This window comes from Piliocolobus tephrosceles, chromosome 17 (assembly GCF_002776525.5).
Source record: "Piliocolobus tephrosceles isolate RC106 chromosome 17, ASM277652v3, whole genome shotgun sequence".
NCBI lineage: Eukaryota > Metazoa > Chordata > Mammalia > Primates > Cercopithecidae > Piliocolobus > Piliocolobus tephrosceles.
In genome coordinates, this window is record NC_045450.1 from 53591718 (window position 1) to 53614991 (window position 23274).

General features: G+C 48.7%; 1 protein-coding gene across 2 annotated transcripts in view; it reads left to right on the top strand.

The window, feature by feature from the left end:
• Window positions 1-426: 426 nt before the first annotated feature.
• The window catches only part of CDH1 (cadherin 1), a 96439-nt gene continuing 73591 nt past the window's right edge, over window positions 427-23274 (top strand). The window contains exons 1-2 of one of the 2 annotated variants that reach the window (XM_023210272.1): window positions 427-605; window positions 1442-1556. In XM_023210272.1, the coding sequence (XP_023066040.1) occupies window positions 558-605; window positions 1442-1556 (163 nt within the window). In that variant the 5' untranslated portion in view covers window positions 427-557. The remainder of the gene's footprint in view (window positions 606-1441; window positions 1557-23274) is intronic. The other variant, XM_023210273.1, reaches the window with a different exon arrangement.

The window sequence follows — 23274 nt, forward strand, 5'->3', positions numbered from 1 at the left end:
GAGCCCAGTTCAAGGCTGCAGTGAGCTGTGATCGCACCACTGCATTCCAGCCTGGGTGAAAGGGTGAGACCTCATCTCCAAAACAAACAAAAAAACAAAAACAAAAAAACCCCAAAAAACAAAAGAACTCAGCCAAGTGTAAAAGCCCTTTCTGATCCCAGGTCTTAGTGCGCCACCAGCGGTGCTGGGATTCGAACCCAGTGGAATGAGAACCGTGCAGGTCCCACAACCCACCTAGACCCTAGCAACTCCAGGCTAGAGGGTCACCGGGTCTGCGCGAGGCCGGGGGGGCGGGCCGTCAGCGCCGTCCGGGGGAGGGGTCCGCGCTGTTGATTGGCTGTGGCCGGCAGGTGAACCCTCAGCCAATCAGCGGTACGGGGGGCGGTCCCTCCGAGGCACACCTGGCGGCAGCAGCGCACCCCAGTCTCAGTGGCGTCGGAACTGCAAAGCACCTGTGAGCTCGCGGAAGTCAGTTCAGACTCCAGCCCGATCCAGCTCGGCCCGACCCAACCCGACCGCACCCGGCCCCTGCCCTCTCTCGGCGTCCCTGGCCAGCCATGGGCCCTTGGAGCCGCAGCCTGTCGGCGCTGCTGCTGCTGCTGCAGGTACCTCGGGTCCCCTGCCTTGCGAGGGACGCGTGCGGGCCGCACACTCTGCGCCCCAGCCCCCCGCCCCAGCCCTGCGCCCCTTCCTCTCCCGTCGTCATCGCTTCCCTTCTTCCAAGAAAGTTCGGGTCCCGAGGAGCGGAGCGGCCTGGAAGCCTCGCGCGCTCCGGACCCCGCAGTGATGGGAGTGGGGCGTGGGTGGTGAGGGGCGAGCACCGCTTTGCTGCCCCCTGCAGCGCAGACCGAGGCGGGGGCGTCTGGCCTCGGAGTCCGCGGGGTGGCCTTGGGCGGGCGGCGGGGGGGGGCTTGGAGCGGGGTGTGGGAGGTGGAGTGTGGAGAAGGGGAGCCCCAGTGCAAGTCGGGGGGGAGCCAGGAGTCGTGGGGACGATCCTCGAGGGAAGGAGAGAGGCATCCGTAGAAATAAAGGCCCCTGCCATGCCAAGAAAGGTCGTGAATAGGAGTGGGAGTCCCGGGATAAGAAAGTGGGGTCGGGGGAGGTGGGAGCGCCCGTCGCTCTGAGGAGTGGTGCATTCCCGGTCTAAGGAAAGTGGGGTTGGGGAGAATAAAGACATCTCCAATAAAATGAGAAAGAAGACCGAAAAGAAAGATGGGCTAGGTCTCGAGGGGGTGACTCGGGGGAGTTCCTGGGGGCTTGGCGGCCGTAGGTTTCGGGGTGGGGGAGGGTGACGTCGCTGCCGGCCCGGCCCGGGGTTGGGGGCGGGGGTCCTCCCCCAATCCCGACGCCGGGAGCGAGGGAGGGGCGTTGTTGTTGGTTTCGGTGAGCTGGAGGGAAACCTCCGAGTCACCCGGTTCCATCTACCTTTCCCCCACCCCAGGTCTCGTCTTGGCTCTGCCAGGAGCCGGAGCCTTGCCACCCCGGCTTTGACTCCGAGAGCTACACGTTCACGGTGCCCCGGCGGCACCTGGAGAGAGGACGCGTCCTGGGCAGAGGTGAGGGCGCGCCGCCGGTGTCCCTGGGCGGAGTAGGGTGGGGTTGGAAAGGGGCCGAGAAATTGCACTCCCACACTCCTGGGTTGGAATGAGCAAGCTCTCTCCTTGGCTCAAACGACACCCCTTGGAATTTACACAGATTTGGGGATCCAAACGTTTACGACTGAACATTGGTGGAGGGGGTAGCCCTGCCTGGTTGTTAACCATGTTATAAAAAAGTGCCCTCAACGGGCACTTACTAGAAGCCTTTGTATTTCTCTTGTTGCCCTCAGCACTGTAGAGACAGTCTCTCATTTCAGACTGCAAAAACCTGGTGGGTGGGAAGGCCGGGCAGGAATATTCCCGTTTTACAGATGAGCAAACCAAGGCTGAGAGGGTGACATCTACTTGTCCAGGGTCAGCAGAGCAGGTATCTGAACTGGGACTATCTCTGGGATGACTGAAGAGCAGCCCTCTCTTGGTTACTGGGCTGTGGCTTTTGTTTATAGATATTAAAGCTTTTTTTTTTTTTTTTTTAAAGACAGGGTCTTGCTCTTTTGCCCAAGCTGGAGCGCAGTGGCACAATCACAGCTTACTGCAGCCTCCATCATCTGGGCTCAAGTGATCCTTCCCACCTCAGCCTCCCTAGTAGCTGGTTATCACAGGCATGTGTCACCAGGCCTGGATAATTTTAACATTTTTTTAAGACTGGGCGCAGTGGCTCACACGTGTAATCCCAGCACTTTGGGAGGCCGAGGCAGGTGGATCACAAGGTTAGGAGTTCAAGACCAACCTGGCCAACATGGTAAAACCCTGTCTCTACTAAAAAAAAAATACAAAAATTAGCCGGGCATGGTGGCGTGCACCTGTAATTCTAGCTACTCAGGAGGAGGCAGGAGAATTGCTTGAACCCAGGAGGTGGAGGTTGCAGTGAGCTGAGATAGTGCCACCACACTCCAGCCTGGATGACAGAGCAAGACTCTGTCCCAAAAAATAAATAAAAATAAAATAAAAATTTTTTAGAGACAGGAGTCTCTCCATGTTGCACAGGCTGGTGTCGAACTCTTGGGCTCGAAGGATCCTTCTATCTCAGCCTCCCAAAGTGCTGGGATTGCAGGCCTGAGACACTGTGCCTGGACCAAAATATCTTGATACAGGTACTGTTTCCCCCAAGGAATAATGATTTTTTTTTTTTTTTCCCCGAGACGGAGTTTTACTCTTGTTGCCCAGGCTGGAGTGTTGTAATGGTGTGATCTTGGCTCACTGCCACTTCTGGCTCCCAGGTTCAAGTGATTCTCCTGCCTCAGCCTTCTGAGTAGCTGGGATTACAGGTGCCCACCACCATGCCCAGCTAATTTTTTTGTATTTTTAGTAGAGAAGGAATTTCACCATGTTGGCCAGGCTGGTCTTGAACTCCTGACCTCAGGTGACCCACCTGACTCAATCTCCCAAAGTGCTGGAATTACAGGCATGAGCCACCATGCCTGGCCAGGAATAATGGTCTTTTATTAAAAAAAAAGCATGGTAGTTCTGACTCAGGATGAAAATGCATACACCCAATGTACTTCTAGGCTTATCGTTGTGATAATCTAGAGTTTGCTTTGTTCCACTCCACTGTTGTCCAGGGAGCAAGGGAAGGGGCTAGTTTCTCTTCTGGTTTCACTGAATCCCGAGTGCTTACTTTATATCAAACCACTTTCTCCTCTCTCATGATTTTAGTTGATTGGATATCACAATAAAAGGCATTTTTTTTAAAGGAGAAATCACCCACAATTCCCCTGAGGGAACACCTCCATTGTGTCTATTCTTCCGGTCTTTGACCACATGAATCTTTAGCAATCATGCTGTTGTCTTTAAATTTTTTTTTGAACTTGGAAGTCATTCGAAGTTTTTTACAGAGAAACTACAGCTCGACTGATGAAGTATATTTGCTTTGTGTGCTCTAGAGCTTTCTATTGGATCAGAAGTTATCTAAAACTCCTGGGCTTGAGTGATTTGCCCACCTTGGCCTCCCAGAGTGCTGGGGATCGAATATTTTGATGTCAGTGGGCATTGAGGAGCGTCTTCTTGGGGGAGGCAAGCTTGATCTAGCCTTGGAGAGCAAGGCAGGGGCTAGAAACAAGCTTGTATCTGAGCGTGCATCTGGCATGTCCCAGTGCTAAGGCTGGTGACTTTGTTTTCCTGCACCAAGATATTTGGTAGCAGCAAGGGTGGGTTTGTCTGGTTTTTATTTCTCCCTTCTAAGCTCCTTAGAGCTTAGAATGTTATTACATATTAACCAATAATGTTATTACATATTAACATATGTAATTACATAATATGATCATAATTAATAGTGACACATACTCACTTTTGCCTCAGACTCTGGGGCAAGTGCTTCACATATTTTACCTCATTTAGTCTTCACTAGAACATTAGGAGGGTGGGCACTATTATTCTTCCTACTTTGTAAGTAAGGAAACTGAGGCATAAGGCAATTCTGTAATCTGATCCACAGTTGGTCTTTTCTCTTCCTTTTTCTCCTTGTTTTTCACCTCAATAACCTGAAAAAACAAAAACAAAGAAAAAAGGTGTTTGGGGAATTAGTGTCCAGCGTGAAGTAAGCTGAGAATGGAGGTGTTGATAATGTGGGACCTCCGAGAGGGGGTGATGATGATGGAGACGGGTCAGACGCCGGGGAGGTGGCGGGGGACCCTGGGGCTGGTGATTTAGTGGGAAGAGGCAGATCCACGCAGAATCCGCAGGCCTCTGGTGTGGTTGGTTTCAGTTCCCTTTATGTTCACAGACCTCCACCCCCACATAACAGATTTCCTGACATTTAATATTTGTTTTGGCTTTTTTGGACTGTGGGGTCTCCTTGTACCAGTCCTATGTGGAATCGCCCCAGGATGGAAGTGCCCTTCTGGTAAAATCACACGTTCGATCTCAGGAACTGGCTTATGATTTTAAAAGCCAGCTAGGACTTGGGATGTGGCCTGACTCTCTTTGGACAGTGCAGGGAAGTGAAGGGATGGATGTAACATTGGCACCAGGTTTAGACATTGACTTCATGAAGAATTTACTCCATGGGAATTTTGAAACTTGAAACCTGTCACTTTTTGTGCACTGATAGCTGTAGGGTCTTTGTTTTTTTTTTTTAAGACGGAGTCTTGCTCTGTCACCCAGGCTGGAGTGCAGTGGCCGGATCTCAGCTCACTGCAAGCTCCGCCTCCCGGGTTTACACCATTCTCCTGCCTCAGCCTCCAGAGTAGCTGGGACTACAGGCGCCCGCCACCTTGCCTGGCTAGTTTTTTTGTATTTTTTAGTAGAGACGGGGTTTCACTGTGTTGGCCAGGATGGTCTCGATCTCCTGACCTTGTGATCCGCCCGTCTCGGCCTCGCAAAGTGCTGGGATTACAGGCTTGAGCCACCGCACCCAGCCAGCTGTAGGGTCTTAACTCAGGGGACTTTGGAGTGGTTTGCTAGGGTCATTTCTCTGCCCCATGCCATGGCTGGCCTCATGATCTCAACCTTGTATTTATTCTATTGATTTCTCTCCAGCTTCTAGAATAAAGACCGTTAAAAAAAAAAAAAAAAAAAAACCCCAACCATAATAAACCATTTTTTTTTTTTAAATTTTTGAGATGGAGTTTTGCTCTTGTTGCCCAGTCTGGAGTGCAGAGGTGCAATCTCGGCTAACTGCAACCTCTGCCTCCTGAGTTCAAGCGATTCTCCTGTCTCAGCCTCTTGAGCAGCTGGGATTACAGGCACATGCCACCACGCCTTTGTACTTTTAGTAGAGACAGCGTTTCATCGTATTGGTCAGGCTGGTCTCGAACTCCTGACCTCAGGTGATCCACCTGCCTTGGCCTCCCAAAGTGCTGGGATTATAGGCGTGAGCCACCATGCCCAGCCATTTCCCCTCCTTTCTGAATGATGTGCTGAAAGTTTCGGAAAACAGTATGCAGGCCCCCAAATATGATTAGACTTTTAAAAAGCAAACCCGGAAACCAGCTTTGGGATCACCTTACATCATCAGATCCCCACCCCCTACCCCTCAAACTCGTAAAAGTCACTTCCCCAATTACTCATGTCTGTGACAGAGTAATTGGTCTCCTTTCTGAGCTTACTGTGAAAGGAGACCAGTGGGCCACCCTTCTGGCCTTGCCTTTGTGTTTCTGGAGGTGCGGAGGTGGAAAGTCTTGGGCCCGGCAAGGCCATTTAAGGAAGGCTGGCTGCTGCTTCCTCCCAGTGGGGCCCTGCCTGCCCCTCTCTGCCAGGTGGTTATGGAAATCCCTATTTGCTCTCCAGGGCTTTTTATTGGGTGAGGCTTTTCTTCCGAAATGCTCACCTTGTGTCTTATACATTCCCTTCCAAAGTTACCCCAGATACACCAGAGGCTGAAGCTCTCCTGTCTCTCAGAAGCTCCCCAAACCCTAAAATCCCCAAGAGGCACCTGTCCCATCCAATCCTTGCTGGGTTTCTTTCTTTCTTTTTTTTTTTTTTTTTTTTGAGATGGAGTATCACTCTGTCGCTCAGGCTGGAGTGTAGAGAGGTGTGATCTCAGCTCACTGCAACCCCCACCTCCAATGTTCAAGCGATTCTCCAGCCTCAGCCTCCTGAGTAGCTGGGATTACAGGCGTGCCCACAAGCAGGCCCGGCTAATTTTTCTATTTTTAGTAGATTCGAGGTTTCACCATGTTGGTCTTGAACTCCTGAGCTCAAAGTGATCTACCTGCCTCAGCCTCCCAAAGTGCTGGGATTACAGGCGTGAGCCATGGAGCCGGGCCCCTCACTGGGTTTCTATCCTGCCTCAGCTCTATCTCTTTTGGGGGCACAAGGCTTTCAAGAATGGATCCTTCAGCGAGGAAGTACGGGAAAGCCAAGTTTGAATTTTAGCCACTAGCTATTTGACTTTGAATAAGTCACTTTACTTCTATGAGCCTCAGTTTTCCCACTTGTAAAATGGGGCGGTAATACTTATTGATCTGTTATGAAAGTTAAGTATGCACATTCATTCACTTAGTTCACAAAGGTGAGTGCCTGTTGTGTGTTAGCACCAGGCTGAACCCTGAGGTTACGGCATATTGGACGGAACATACGTGCCAGTGGGAAGGAACGTAAAAAGAGAAAGCAGAGTAATTTCAACAGTGATTGATATTTCCTAGGGACACAGTAAACTCTCAATGTTATTTTGAGCAAATGAATGAACACATGAATAAATCACTATCTTGGCCAATGTTTTCACTCTCAAACTCTATGGACTTGGTCCAGCCCTTAAGGTTGATTGTAAATGGGCAGGGAAGAATTTGATCGGTTAGAACCTTCCATTATGCTCTGTGTGTGCCGGGGATACTGTGTTCATAGCTTCCCTCTGACAACTGTGGAGGGCAGGAAGGGAGATCTCAAACCTGAATCTGGAAATGGGAGGGCATATAGTCATTTTTAAGTGTTTTCTTCCTTTGGTCAAATAAAAAGAAATCTGTGGTGCATGCTCACTCGCTGTTTCTCTAGCCCCATCTCTAGCCATCTCTCTCTCTTTCTCTCTTCCTCTTTGTTAATGTAAGTTTCCCTAGGCCAGGGATCCCAGCGTCCCAGCTTGTTCTTGTTCCCGTTGGGGGGTTGTAGGCCTCCTCCCTTTCTGCACTTTTCATCTTCCTCCTCCTTTCCTCTTACCTGCCTCTGATCCTCCACTTCTGCCCAAGGTTTGGGCGGCATCTTCCTCAAATTCAGAAGGTTCTTGAGTCAGACTGCCTAGATTTAAGTCCAGACGGTGTGCCTTCCCAGCCTAGGGACATCAGCCGAGGACTTAGTTTCCCTCTCTGTAAAATGAGCATAATAGCACGGAGATATCATAGGATGATATGTCAAGCGTTCAGTGAATATGAAATATTAGAGCCCCAAGAGGACTTGGTGCTGTCTGTTTGAAAGTCTCCCATGTTTTACCTTTGGTTCAAAAGATCCCCTGCGCTCCCTCTCACCCAGCAAACCAGCCAAACCAGTTTCTTCACCCTGCCTGCTTCTGTGTTAAGCAAACAGTGCACTGCAAACAGTGACTAAGCCTAGTGCCTTTGTTGGGAAGAAACTGGCATTTTCTTGCTTGCCACTGTTCAGGGTGCTCAGGGTGGAGTGGAACAGGTTTGTTGTGGCTTAAAAAGGGGACCTGCTCATGGAGGTTGTGTAGAACTGGGGTGGGAAGAGTGGGGCAAGGTGTAGCTAGGGCCAGGGGAGTCAGGATGATCTTGAACTTGTCAGCTTCTGCTTGGCTTTTAAAAGTATTTCACGCCAGATAGATGCGGTGGCTCACACCTATAATCCCAGTGCTTTGGGAGGCTGAGGCCGCAGGATTACTTGGGCCCAGGAGTTTGAGACCAGCCTGGGCAACATGATGAGACCCCCATCTGCACAAAGATTAAAAAAAAAAATTTAACCAGGCATGGTGGCATGCACCTGTGGTCCTAGCATCAAAAAAAGATAAAAATTTGCTGGGCGTGGTGGCATGTGCATGTAGTCCCAACTACTCAGGAGGCTGAGGTGGGGTGATTGCTTGAAGCCCGGGAGGTCGAGGCTGCAGTAAGCCATCATTGCACCACGGCACTCCAGCTTGGGTGATAGAGATCCTGTCACACACACACACACACACACACACACACACAAATGTGTGTGTATATATATATATATATATATTTCATGATGCACGTGCTTAAGAATACCTGTCTGTTCTCCCACTGCCAAAAATGCTGTGTCCCAGCCACTGAGATCCTTGTGGCTAAAAATCAAATCACCTGGGGTGCTTCATGCAGACTTGCCCTCTTGCAGATTCACTGAAAGCCAGTCTCCGAGGGTGGAGATCTGAACTTGACATTTATTTATTTATTATTTATGAGATGAAGTCTTGCTCTGTCACCCAGGCTGGAGTGCAATGACACGATCTCAGCTCACTGCCACCCTCGCCTCCTGGGTTCAAGCAATTGTCGTGCCTCAGCCTCCCAAGTAGCTGGGATTACAGGCATGCACCACTATGCCTGGCTAATTGTTTTATATTTTTGTAGAGACAGGGTTTCACCATGTTGGCCAGGCTGCTCTCCAGCTCCTGACCTCAAGTGATCTGCCTGCCTCAGCCTCCCAAAGTGCTGGGATTGCAGGCGTGAGCCACCACGCCTAGCCTTGAACTTGACATTTTTAAAAGCTTCTTGGGCCAGGTGCAGTGGCTTATGCCTGTAATCTTCACTTTGGGAGGCCAAGGCAGGTAGATCATGAGGTCAGGAGTTCGAGACTAGCTTGACCAACACGATGAAACCCCGTCTCTACTAAAAATACAAAAAAAGTCAGCTGGGCATGGTGGTGTGTGCCTGTAATCCCTGCTACTTGGGAGGCTGAGGCAGGAGAATTGATTGAACCCGGGAGGCGGAGGATGCAGTGAGCCGAGATTGTGCCACTGCACCCTAGCCTGGGCGACAAAGTGAGACTCCGTCTCTAAATAAATAAATAAATAAATAAATAAATAAATAAGCTCCTGAGATATCTGCTGCCACCCAATGCATTTCCCTGGACAACCCCAGGGGCTAGATGTTCGATGAGTAGATACCCCAGCCAGGATATGGGCACCTGGTTGTCCAGCCCGAGGCCAGGGATCCCAGGCACACCCTTGATCAGGGAGGGATGAAGCTGGTGCTTCTGCCATGCCCAGGATTGAGAACTCTGTGGATGCAAAGAGGGGTGGATGGGAGGCTGGGCGCAGTGACTCACGGCTATAATCCCAGCACTTTGGGAGGTCAAGGTGGGCAGATCACTTGAGGTCAGGAGTTTACGACCATCCTGGCCAACATGGTGAAACCCCGTTTCTACTAAATATAAAAAAAGTTAGCCAGGCGTGGTGGTGCATGCCTGTAATCCCAGCTGCTTGGGAGACTGAGGCAAGAGAATCGCTTGAACCTGGGAGGTGGAGGTTGCAGTGAGTGGAGATTGTGTCATTGCACTCCAGCCTTGGTGACAGAGCGAGACTTCATCTCAGAAAAAAAAAAGAAAAAACCAAAGTGTGGTGGATGGGCGTGGGAGTGGGGGACCCAGAGAAGTAGCCAGTGCACCCAGGCCTAAGACTCACCCCCTATGCTCAGGGAGATTCCGGAAAAGCTCCGAGAGAGACCTATCAGCGGGTAACTCCAGTAGGCTCCGAGAATGCCACTGGAGTGAGAATGTGTTCAGAGGATGCCAGGAGTGGTCAGTTTCACCGGCTGGGCCTTGATGAGTAAGAGGGCGTCTTCCATGCAAGGAAAGGGAAAGGGCACTCCAGGAGGAGGAAGTGGAGTGCCCAAAGGTGTGGCAGGGTCATGGAGGCAGAAGGCTGGAGCTCTGCCTTCCTGGACACGGAAGGAGGAGGGAGGAGAGGGTCCTGGGGTGAGGCTGCAGAGGCAGCTGGGCCGGGTTACCTTTGGGCCTTGGGTTGCGGTTCATGGAGGGTTTTCTCTTTCTGGTCTTTTCATAGGCAAATTATTCACTTGGTTAAAAAATAAGTTTAAATATAGGTCTTCATATATATATGAAAAAGCTTATGTATATATCTATATGGCAGACAGTGAAGTCTCCTTCCCACCCCAATCCACACTTCACCCAGTTCTTCCCCAGGGCGCAGGGAACCGATTTCATTAGTCTCCTGTGTATCCTTTTCAGAGTTTCCTTATGGAAATACAAACATAGTCTTGTTTCTTTATGCCAGTGTAAATTCCTAACATATGATCCTTTTACACAAAGCATAGCACATGATAACACTGCTCTGTACCTTGTTTTTCTCCCAACAATATATCTGTGTGTTCTCTCTCTCTCCGCCCATATCTTCCTTAGACTGAGTCTTGCTCTGTTGTCCAGGCTGGAGTGCAGAGGTGCAATCTCAGCTTGCTGCAATCTCTGCCTAGTTCAAGTGATTCTCATACCTCAGTCTCCCGAGTAGCTGAGACTACAGGCACACGCCACCACAGCCGGCTAAGTTTTGTATTTTTTAGTAGAGACAGGGTTTCACCATGTTGGCCAGGCTGGTCTCAAGCTCCTGGGCTCAAGCAATCCACTTGCCTCGGCTTCCCAAAGTGCTGGGATTACAGGTGTGAGCCACCGTGCCCAGCCTATTTTTACTAAAAAAAAAAGTTTTTTTAATATTTACTTTTTTTTTTTTTTTTTTTTTGAGACGGAGTCTCGTTCTGTCACCCAGGCTGGAGTGCAGTGGCCGGATCTCAGCTCACTGCAAGCTCCACCTCCCGGGTTCACGCCATTCTCCTGCCTCAGCCTCCGGAGTAGCTGGGACTACAGGTGCCCGCCACCTCGCCCGGCTAGTTTTTTGTATTTTTAGTAGAGACGGGGTTTCACTGTGTTAGCCAGGATGGTCTCGATCTCCTGACCTGGTGATCCGCCCATCTCAGCCTCCCAAAGTGCTGGGATTACAGGCTTGAGCCACCGCGCCCGGCTTTTTTTTTTTTTTTCGAGATGGAGTTTCGCTCTTGTTGCCCAGGCTGGAGTCCAATGGTGCACTCTCGACTCACCACAACCTCTGCCTCCCGGGTTCAAATGATTATCCTGCTTCAGCCTCCTGAGTAGCTGGGATTACAGGCATGTGCCATCATCCCTGGCTAATTTTTTTTTTTTTTTTTAAGTGGAGACAGGGTTTCTCCATGTTCGTCAGGCTGATCTCATGACCTCAGGTGATCCGCCCGCCTTGACCTCCCAAAGTACTGGGATTAGAGGCATGAGCCACCGTGTCTGGCCTTTTTAAAAATTTTTAATTTTAATTTCCGAGGGTACAAAATTGGTGTGTATATTTATGGGGTATGTTCTTTTATTTTCCTTTTATAGCTACCTGCACTGTAGGTTATTTAGCCAGTCCCTGATAGATGGACACTGGGACACTGGGTAGTGTCCTATCTTTTAGGAGACAGGACTGCAGAAAGTAACCTGGGATATACGTTTTTTTCTTTTCTTTTTTTTTTTTTTTGAGACGGAGTCTCGCTCTGTCACCCAGGCTGGAGTACAGTGGCCGGATCTCAGCTCACTGCAAGCTCCACCTCCCGGGTTTACGCCATTCTCCTGCCTCAGCCTCTGGAGTAGCTGGGACTACAGGCGCCCGCCACCTCGCCCGGCTAGTTTTTTGTATTTTTTTTTAGTAGAGACGGGGTTTCACTGTGTTAGCCAGGATGGTCTCGATCTCCTGACCTCGTGATCCGCCCGTCTCGGCCTCCCAAAGTGCTGGGATTACAGGCTTGAGCCACCGCGCCCGGCCGATATACGTTTTTTTCTACACATTCTGGTGTATCTGGAAGATGAATATCCACGGGTGAACCTGCTGGGCCCAGGTATGTGCATTTGTGATTTTGGCAGATACTGCCTTCCACAAAGACTGGGATCCATTTGCACATCAGCGTCTAGAAACAGTTGCTTCCCACTGTCCCAATGGAGGTTTTGAGCACGAGGTTGGGAGAGGCGTTATGTGCCTGCCTGTCTGAAGATGAAACAGGTTTTTTTTGTTTTTGTTTTTGTTTTTGTTTTGAGATGGAGTCTCACTCTTGTCGCCCAGGCTGGAGTGCAATGGCTCCCTGCAGCCTCCGCCTCATGGGTTCAAGTGATTCTCCTGCCTCACCCTCCTGAGTAACTGAGTACAGGTGCCCGCCACCATGCCTGGCTAATTTTTGTGCTTTTAGTGGAGATGGGATTTCATCATGTTGGCCAGGCTGGTCTTGAACTCTGACCTCGGGTGATCCACCTGCCTTGCCCTCCCAAAGTGCTGGGATTACAGGCGTGAGCCACCGCGCCCTACTAATAAGACAGTTTTGATTTGGGGGAAGGTTTCCAGCACCTAAGTGGTTCTAAACAAGAAGTAATGCCAGCAGCTTCTAGAATGTTCCTTTGGACCAACACTGGAAACAGAGGAGAAAGAGGAACAAGTTGGGGGAGGAAAATTAGTTGTTGGTGATGAATATATTGAGTTTGCGTGTCTGAAGGACCCAGAGGTGGAGTTTTCGAAGGGGTATTTGGGAATGTCAGCTCTGTGCTTGGAAGAATGTGAAGTACCAGTTGAAAGAAGGATTTGTATAGGATAGTGGTCTTTTTTCCTTAATCTCTGTCAATAGATACGGAGAGTTTTCAGAGACCTCACAAGCTGGAGGATTACATGATAGAAGGTGTTTATTTGGAGAGTGTTTACTTGAAGGTGGCCAGCAGATGAAAGACAAATATTTGTATCCATTTGCACAGGGTTAGAGAGTGGGTCCTGCCAGCGACCTTGCAGACTTGACAGTTAGTCCTCCCTGTGGTCCAAGGTGGGAACTTTCATCATCCCCTACTCTAGAAGAGGAATCAGGCTCAGAGGTTGTATTGCTTGCCCCCAAGTCACCCCGCCAGGTAATGACAGTGCTGGGGCTGCAGGCCAGGCCTTTCATCTTCCAAAACCAGGTCTCTCATCCAGTTCCCTCTACTACCCTGTTGCCAAACTCAGCACCTTCAGTGGGACTTGATTCACCTTTCTAAAGGAAACGGGAACCCTCTTTCCCTTTGGAGAAGCTGTCATTTATCTTTTCATCTCACTTCTTTTATTTATTTTATTTTATGATATTTAAAAGAAACAGTCTTGCTCTGCTGCCCAGGCTGGAGTGCAGTGGTTTGAACTCCTGGGCTCAAGCAATCCTCCCATCTTGGCCTGTCCAAGTGCTGGGATTACAGGTGTGAGCCACCAGGCCTGGCCTGCCTCTCACTAATTTTGATTGTGATGCTAGAATTCAGCTTTTTTTTTTTTTTTTTTGCCTTTGGAAGGCCTCTTTTGTCTTTTGCTTATGGGCAGTTTCAGCTGGTTTCCCTCTTGACCTTCACTTCCAAATAAATGCTAGCTGAACAGCACTTCTCTTTCTTTCCGTCTCTTTCAACTCTCTGGGTCCTAGAAAATCTATTTATATTGGCCTTCAAGACTTGGGACTGTGGGGACAGGGAAACCGCCCTAGAGAAACTCTTGTTGCAAATGAGACCTATTGAAGGTGCTTCGGCCAGGAGGTACCTGGGGTGTGGCTCTTGCTGCTGAAAGAGGGAAAGTTACTACTGGGACCTAATGGGGCCTGCCCAGAAGGGTTAACCTGTTCCACATGAGCAAGATCATAAACGGTGGCCAGCTCAGGACCCCGTGGGATAATTGGCCAAGTTCTAGATAATAATTAGCTGGCTTTGTAATTAGGAGAGCTTGTAACAAGCCAAAAGCCTTTCAAATTTATTTGACCTGGGCAAGTTCAAGAAGAAGAAGAAGGAGAAGAAGAGCACCTGATTCTGTGGTTTGGCATTCAGACACGTCTGTACACCTTCTCTCTCCTTGTTTTTTTTAAGATAGAATCTCTCTCTGTCGCTCAGGCTGGCGCACAGTGGAGCCATCTTGGCTCACTTTAGCCCCGACCTCCTGGGCTCAAGCAATCCTCCCACCTCAGCCTCCCAAGTAGCTGGGACCACAGACACATGCCACCATGCCCAGCTAATGTTTACAGTTTTCTTTAGAAAAGGGATCTCACTATATTGCCCAGACTGGTCTGGAACTCTTGGGCTTAAGGGATCTTCCCACCTTGGCCTCCCAAAGTGCTGGATTTACAGGCATGACGCCCAGCTGTTTTCTCTATTCCCAAAAGAGAAGTTTCAGCATGTCTTCACCTTCATTGTCGCGGCAGCTTCCTTCCTGGTCTCCCCCCTTATTCCTTCCCCTTCCCCCAAGCCAGTCTTTTCTTCATCCATCAGTCAGAGTTGATGGTTTTTAAAATTAAGTTAGAAAATATCATTCCTGCTCAAAATTACCCATGGTTCCCCATTTCAAACAAAATAAGCACTTAAGTCCTTTCTATGACTTCTGAGGCTTCACTGATCTGTCCTTTGACTCATGTACCTGGGGTCCTCATCTCCTCCCACTCTTCCGTATGCTCACTTTGTCCAACAACTTTGTTTCCTGGTTATACTTAGAACACACTACACACTCTTCTACCTCAGGGCCTTTGCACTGGCTGTGACCATTCCCATAATATCTGCACAGCTCACTCCTTTCTATCCTGAAAAGACTGCAAGCCTTTGCTTAAATGTCACTCCTGCCCTCAGGGAGGCCTTTCCTGAAGCCTTTATTTATTTATTTATTTAGAGACGGAGTCTCACTCTGTCACCCAGTCTGGAGTGCAGTGGCACGATCTTGGCTCACTGCAACCTCTGCCTCCCGGGTTCAAGCAGCTCTCCTGCCTCAGCCTCCTGAGTAGCTGGGATTACGGGCGCCCACCACCACGCCTGGCTAATTTTTGTATTTTTAGTAGAGACGGGGTTTCACCATGTTGACCAGACTGGTCTCGAACTCCTAACCTCAGGTGATCCACCTGCCTCGGCCTCCCGAAGTGCTGGGATTACAGGGATGAGCCGCCGTGCCTGGCCCAATTTATTTTTTGAGACAGAGTCTTGCTGTGTTACCTAGGCTGGAGTGCAGTGGTTTGACCTCGGCTCACTGCAACCTCAGCCTCCAGAGTAGCTGGGATTATAGGTATCTGCCCTCACACCTGGCTAATTTTTGTATTTTTTTTTTTTTTTTTTTTTGAGACGGAGTCTCATCTCTGTAACCCAGGCTGGCATGCAGTGGCTCGATCTCAGGTCACTGCAACCTCCACCTCCCGGGTTCAAGCAATTGTCCTGTCTCAGCCTCCCAAGTAGCTGGGATTACAGGCGTGCGCCACCACACCTGGCTAATTTTTGTATTTTTAGTAGAGATGGGGTTTCACCATGTTGGCCAGGCTGGTCTCAAACTCCTGACCTCAGGTGACCCACCTGCCTCGGCCTCCCAAAGTGTGGGGATTACAGGCGTGAGCCATCACACCCCACCTGGATGACCTGTTTATGATAGTAAACCCTGCCCTCAGCCCTACCCACCTCTTTTACTTAATTTTCTTCTAGTACTTTTCACTGTCCAACATGCTATGTATTTCACTTATTTCTCCTGTTCACTGTCTGTCTCCTCCCGCTAGAACAGAAGCCTCAGGAGGCCAGGGATTTTTAATGTCTTTTGTTTTGTACTTGGGCTGTATTGCAGCTAGAATAGTACTTAGTACATAAAAAGGACTCAGTAAGTAGCAGAAGGAATGAATGAATGAGAGGTTTCAGAGTGTATTTAATACAGACAGGTCTATACAGATCTCTCTTTCTAGAGGATATTTCACCGTAATGGTTTTTTCTTTTTTTAAAGGCACGGCTTTATGTAGTAGCCACAGAGAAGGGAGGAGGGGTGTTCTCAGGGCGTGTGCCTCTGGTTGGCATTCCCCAGTTTCTCTGAGCTCTGCACACCCCTGATGTAACCTTACCTAATTGTCTTGTCACAAAACAGCTTGCAGTCTGGAGTCTAAAGGTCAGATGAGCCATTTCTGCCCCACACTTCTGGGTGTAAGGAAGCACCAGATCAAAATCTAGGTGGATATCTGAGCCCGCCAGAGCCATCTGTTTGGTTTCCTATTGTGTGGGTAACACCTTCCTTGAGCAAGGCTCTCAGATACACCCAACACCTTCCCCCTGGGTATCTCCAGCATCCTTCAGACCCATGAATTGTTCAAGAACTGGTGTCCATTCTTCCAGTTTTTGGCAGTGCAGAGGAGCCTGGAAAGAGCTTGATGAGAGATGCAAAAAGCTCAAAGACAAAAATGCAAGGCCGGCCAGGCATGGTGGCTCACACATGTAATCCCAGCACTTCAGGAGGCCGAGGCACAAAAATCCCTTGAACCTGGGAGGCAGAGGTTGCAGTAAGCTGAGATCTCGCCACTGCACTCTAGCCTGGGCGACAGAGCGAGACCGTCTCAAAAAAAAAAAAAAGAAAAAAAAGCAAGTCCTGCTTAATCAGATCTCAGCTAAGATAAAAATCCATCTGATCAATAAATATTCATGAGAGAGTACTGTAGAGCAACACCTTGTAAATCTTATTATTTTTTCTTTTTTTCTTGAGACGGAGTCTCGCTCTGTTGCCTAGGCTGGAGTGCAGTGATGCGATCTTGGCTCAATGCAACCTCCACCTCCCGGGTTCAAGCGATTCTCCTGCCTCAGCCTCCTGAGTAGCTAATTTTTAGCCACCATGCCTGGCTAATTTTTATATTTTTAGTAGACACGGGATTTCACTATGTTAGCTAGGATGGTCTCAATCTCCTGACCTTGTGATCTGCCCTCCTCGGCCTTCCAAAGGGCTGGGATTACAGGCGTGAGCCACCGTGCCCAGCGCATCTTGTAAATCTTTATGTAACCTAGACCACCTGCCTTCAGGAGGTAACTGCTTAATGGGTAGTGTTGCTAGATTTAGCAATAATACAGGACTCAGTTACATTTGACTTTCAGATAAACAATGTCTAGTATTTAGTATAAGTGTGTCCCATGCAATATTTTGAGACATACTTTAAAAAAATTATTTGGCAGGGGCAGGACGCAGTGGCTCACGCCTGTAATCCCAGCACTTTGGGAGGCCGAGACGGGCAGATCATGAGGTCAGGAGATCGAGACCATCCTGGCTAACATGGTGAAAACCCGTCTCTACTAAAAATACAAAAAAAAAAAAAAGATTAGCTGAGTGTAGTAGCAGGCACCTGTAATCCCAGCTACTCGGGAGACTGAGGCAGGAGAATGACTTGAACCCGGAGGTGGAGCTTGCAGTGCCGAGTGAGCCACTGCACTCCAGCCTGGGTGACAGAGCGAGACTCTGTCTCAAAAAAAAAAAAAACAAGAAAAAATTATTCAGCAGGGCGCAGTGGCTCATACCTATAATCCCAGCATTTTGGAAGGTTGAGGTGGGAGGATCCCTTGAGCCCAGGAGTTTGAGACCAGCCTGGGCAACATAAGGAGACCCTATCTCTACAAAAGACTTTTAAAAATTTGCCAGGCCTGGTGGCATGAGCTGGTAGTCCCAGCTACCCGGGAGACTAAGGTGGGAGGATCACCTGAGACCACAGAGGTCAAGGCTGCAGTGAGCTGTGATTGCGTCCCTGCACTCCAGCGTGGGCGACAGAGTGAGACACTGTCTCAAGAAAAAAAAAAAGGTATTTGTTGTTGTCTTCTCTATTGTGATCATAAGCAACAGTGTATTGAGTGGTGCTTTCTGTATGCTGAACTCTTCCTGTATGCCATCTCCTGTAACCCTCATGCACACAGGTGTGTCATGCACACAGGAAGTGGGAGGGCCTGGCCGTATGTCTGGTGGCTGTTGGACTCCAAAGTCTGTGCTCTTTACAGCGGGAAAAGGCAACTCATATGATAGTCTGTGAGCAGCCAGGTGAAAGGGATGGATCATTCCTCCTCTGAAGGTCTCAGGTGACGGAGGCATTTGCCTGTCCCCTCACCAAATGAATTTATGCTGAGTACCTGCCAAGCCCTCTGCTAGGCATTGGGGGTGCAGCAGGGCCCAAACAAAGAAAAACCCCTGTCCTCGTGGAGTTTCTCTTCTAATTGGAGAGGACAGGTAGATGGTGATGTATGGAAGAAAGAATAAAACTCAGCAGGAAGGGTGATAAAAACTATGCATGGGGTGGAGAAATTTAGGGGCAGTTGTCACTAAGAAGGATGGCATTTGTGTAAAGATGAAGTGAGGTGCTCAGTAGGTGTTAGAATTGGACTGTGTCAGCTGGGCGTGGTGGTTTATGACTGTAATCCCAGGCCAGGGCAGGTAGATCTCTTGAGCCCAGGAGTTCAAGACCAGCCTGGGCATGATAGTGAGAACCCCGTCTCTACAAAAAATCCAAAAATTAGCCGGGTATACTAGCATATGCCTGTAGTCCCAGCTACTTGGGAGGCTGGGGTGGGAGGATCACTTGAGCCTGGGAGGTTGAAGCTGCCTGGGAGGTTTAGCCATGATCGCACCACTGCACTCCAGCCTGGGTGACAGGGCAGGGCAAGACTCTGTCTCAAAAAAAGAAAAAAAAAAAAAAAAGAATTGGACTGTGTGTCTTGAGGGGACTGGACTTCTACATTCAAGTCTATATTCATGTCATTGAAAAAACTGTTCTCTAGTCAGGCATTTTTCTTTTAAGTTTTAAATGTTGTGTTAAAATAAAAAAAGAGACGGTCTTCTTATGTGTGTTGCCCAGGCCAGCCTTGAACTCCTGAGCTTAAGCAATACCCCTGCCTTGGCCTCCCAAAGTGCTAGGATTACAGGTCTGAGCCACCATGCCCGGCCAGGCCAGGCATTTGCTAGAGAAGGAATCCTGAGGGCTCCTTTTCACATCTCCTTTATTTTTTATTTATTTATCTTTCTCTTTTGACCTGCCACTTTAGGAACGTCTCCTTTAAAGGGTATCAGATTCAAACTAGAAAATCATGCTTATCCCAAGCCACCCCCCACCCCTCGGCATGTTACCCAAGAGGAATATTGCTCTAGTGGAGTTTTCTAAAAAAATTTTTCTTTTTGAGGCAGAGTCTTGCTCTTGTTGCCCAAGCTAGGGTGCAGTGGACCGATCTCGGCTCACTGCAACCTCTGCCTCCCAGGTTCAAGCGATTCTCCCGCCTCAGCCTCCTGAGTAGCTGGGATTACAGGCCTGTGCCACCACACCTGGCTAATTTTTGCAGTTTTAGTAGAGATGGGGTTTCACTATGTTGGCCAGGCTGGTCTCCAACTCCTGACCTTAGATGATAAGCCCTCCTCAGCCTCCCACAGTGCTGGGATTACAGGCGTGAATGAGCCACTGCGCCTAGCCGAGTTTTCTAAAGATTCTTACTGCAGAGGGATGAGATTTTCCTAAACAGGCATCGTGACCACTTGGGCAGATTTTTTTTTTTTTTTTTTGGTGCATGTATACGAGTGTTCCTAGGACCTGGTACTTACTGTGGAAACTGGACTTCAGTACGAGGCTTCCTCCCCAACAAATTCTTCACCATGACCATGTAGGAGTGTTTGAAAAAGGGAACAAGATGACCAACTTATTTGTGGGGAGAGTTGTGGCCTTCCTATTGGAAAACATCATCCCTTGAACAAGCAGTGAGGCAAACACTGGGCACTTACTTTATGAACAGGTGGGGTGGGGCCCTGAGTCACCGACATTGAGAGGCCTCTCCTGGTGAAGTTTTTCAATATCAGATTGAATCAGCAGTGACATCACCTTCTATAGTGACAGGTACTGTAGGTGCCGGCTCTTAGTCATGAGTCCCAGGAGATACTAGCCCTAGATCTCTTTTCTGTTAGCTTGATGCTAAGAGGTTTTGGAGAAATGACAGCTGCTTGGTGACATTCATGTGGCTGGTTTCATTACCACCTAATTCCCAGGCTTGTAATCATGACTAAACTTTCTGGAAAAAATAGAATGTGTGGTTGTATTTCCTGTAAGTTTTGCCTTCTTGTCTCAAGTCTGCATTTAAAAAGAGGCCAGGTGCGGTAGCTCACACCTGTAATCCAGCAGTTTGGGAGGCCAAAGTGGGAGGATTGCTTGAGCCCAGAAGTTGGAGACCAGATTGGGCAACAAAGTGAAACCCTGTCTCTGTACACAAAAACAATTACCCAGGCATGGTGGCATGTGCCTGTGATCCCAGCTTCATGGGAGGCTGAGGCAGGCAGATCCCTGGAGTCCAGGAGGTTGAGGCTGCAGTGAGCTGTGTTTTGCGCCACTGCACTCCAGCTTAGGTGACAGAGCCAGACGCTCTCTCAAAGACGAAAAACAAAACAAAACAAAGCCCTCTTCTACTGCTTGAGGTTTTTGGATGTTTCAGAGCTTCTATTTTGAGTCTTTAATTCTTTTTTTGGTGGGGGGAGGGGGGACAGAGTCTTGCTCTGTCACCCAGGTTGGAGCGCAGTGTTGCAGTTTCAGTTCACTGCAACCTCCACCTCCCGGGTTCAAGTAATTTTCCTTCCTCAGCCTCCCAAGTAGCTGGCATTATAGGTCAGTGCCACCATGCCTGGCTAATTTTTGTATTTTTAGTAGAGACAGGGTTTCACCATGTTGGCCAGGCTAGTCCTGACCTCAGGTGATCCGCCCACCTTGGCCTCCCAAAGTGCTGGGATTACAGGTGTGAGCCACTGCCCAGCTGAGTTTTTGATTTTGAAACCTCATGTAAGTTGTACTTATTTTTCTTGGGACTTTGTAATTTGGTTATGATTTTTCATCCTTCTTTCTGCTAATCCTCTCACCTCCACCATGGGAGTGTTTAAATACCTGGGAAGGTGTTCAACCTAGGAAACCACATTTCACTTGCCAGATGTGAGGTTTCATTTCTGGTTTCGACGGAGATCTGACTCTTCAGCATTTATTTCTCTTTTAGCCTATGAACCTCTCTTAGAGAAGATGAACTGGGAGGGTGTAATGCAGCAGGATTGTCTGGATTCTAATCCCAGTTGAACCCTTGCTTGTCCTGTGATTTGGGGCAAGTTTCTTTTCTTTTCTTTTCTTTTTTTTAGACAGAGTCTTGCTCTGTCACCCAGGCTGGAGTGGAGTGGTACAATTTTGGCTCACTGCAACCTCTGCCTCCTGGGCTCAAGTCATCCCCATCCTGCCACCTCAGCCTCCCAAGTAGCTGGGACTACAGGCTCATGCCACCACTCCAGGCTAATTTTTATTTATTTATTTATTTTTTATATAGATGAGGTTTTGCCATGTTGCTCAGGCTGATTTGGAACTCCTGAGCTCAAGCCATCTGCCCGCCTTGGCCTCCCAAAGTGCTGGAATTACAGGTGTGAGTTGTTGCACTGGCCTGTGACTTTCTTTCTTTTTTTTCCTTTTTTTTTTTTTGCATCCTTCCCCTCTACCCCAACCCCATCCCATTTTGCCGAAGGCAGGCTTCTTTTTCTTTCTTTCTTTCTTTCTTTCTTTTTTTTTTTTTTTTTTTTTTTGAGAGAGAGAGAGAGAGAGACCCAAATGGGAATTCCCTAGGGCCAGTTTCTTCATCTTTCTGTGCCTGAGTCTCCTCACCTGTACAAAGGGGATAAACATAGCTCCTGCCACAAAGGATTGCAATGAGATTTCAATGAGTTGGCATGTGCGAAGTGCTTCCAGTGCCTGGTACGTAGCAACCACTCTTCATTTAGTTTTTATTGGCTGGGCTCGGTGGAGCACATCTGTAGTCCTAGCTACTTGGGAGGTTGAGGCAGGAGGATCACTTGAGCCTGGGAGTTTCGAGGCTCCAGTGCATGCAGATTGTGCCTGTGAATAGCGACTGCTCTCTAGCATGGGCAGTGTCTCGAGAATCGATCTCTAAAAAAAGAAATTAGTTTTTCTCATTAGATATTTCTGCTTTAGACTTGTGTCAAGGGAGTGAAAAAACATGTGGGGGTGGTGTAAATGTCAAAGGAGCCACAGAGGTTTATGAGGAAGAGTGACACCCCTTTGTCACTTTGCTCTTGACCTCCTAAAGGATAAGACGCTCGTTTGACCCAACACCCATTTGAGTGCAATTTTTTTTTTTGAGATGGAGTCTTGCTCTGTTGCCCAGATTGGAGTACAGTGGCGCCATCTCGGCTCACTGCAACCTCTGCCTCCCAGGTTCACGCCATTCTCCTGCCTCAGCCTTCTGAGTAGCTGGGATTACAGGCGCCTGCCACCATGCCCGGCCAATTTTTTTCTATTTTTAGTAGAGACAGGGTTTCACCGTGTTGGTCAGGCTGGTCTCAAACTCCTGACCTCAGGTTATCTGGGTCCCTAGCCCTCTCAAAGTGTTGGGATTACAGATATGAGCCACCGTGCCCAGCTAATTAAATTTAATTAATTTATTTAAAAAAATACAAGGTCTTACTGTGTTGCCTAGGTTAGTCTCCAACTCCTGGGCTCAGGCGATCCTCCTGCCTCAGCCTCCTACAACTGCTGGGATCATAGGGGACACAGTGGCTCATGCCTGTAATCCCAACCCTTTGGGAGGCTGAGGCAGGAGAATCGCTTGAGCACAAGGGTTTGAGACCAGCCTGGGCAATGTAGCAAGACCCCCATCTCTACCAATAATAATAGTATTGTTATACAATAACCACAATGGTCATTGCATTCGTTTATTGATTGAGTACTCAGCTGTTCATGTATGATCTTGTTTTTTACATCCTTACATCAGCCTTAGAGTTAGGTACTATGGCAATTCCATTTTATTTTCTTCTTCTTCTTCTTTTTTTTTTTTTTTTAGATGGAATCTTGCTTTCTTGCCTGGGCTGGAGTGCAGTGGCACGATCTTGGCTCACTGCAACCTCTGCCTCCCGAGTTCAAGCAATTCTCCTGCCTTAGCAACCCAAGTAGCTGGGATTACAGGCGTGTACCACCATGCCCAGCGAATTTTTGTATTTTTTAGTGGAGACAGGGTTTCACCATTTTGGCCAGGCTGGTCTCAAACTCCTCACCTCAGGTGAACCACCATACCCGGCCTGGCAATTCCATTTTCAAATCATAAACAGAAGCTTCTAGAGGCCATTCACTTACCTAGAGTTCCACAGGTAGGGGAGCTGGGAAGGAAAAGGTGTGTGACCTGCCCTGGCTGGCTTTTATCCCTCCCGTGCTCAGCGGCTCTATTTCTAAGAATATTCCCATTCTAAATCCATCACTTTGGCCTAGAAAGGAACCTCATGTCAAGATCCACCCATGCAGCCCCTAAAATCCCCTTTACCACCGTACCCGGCTCGGTTTTTAAAGTTCTAGTTTCCCATAGATGGGAATGTGACTTGTCTTGTAAAGTATTCTATTTTTATTTATTTATTTATTTGTTTATTTGGAGACGAAATCTTGCTCTTGTCCCCCAGGCTGGAGTGCAGTGGTGCGATCTCGGCTCACTGCAAGCTCTGCCTCCCGGGTTCATGCCA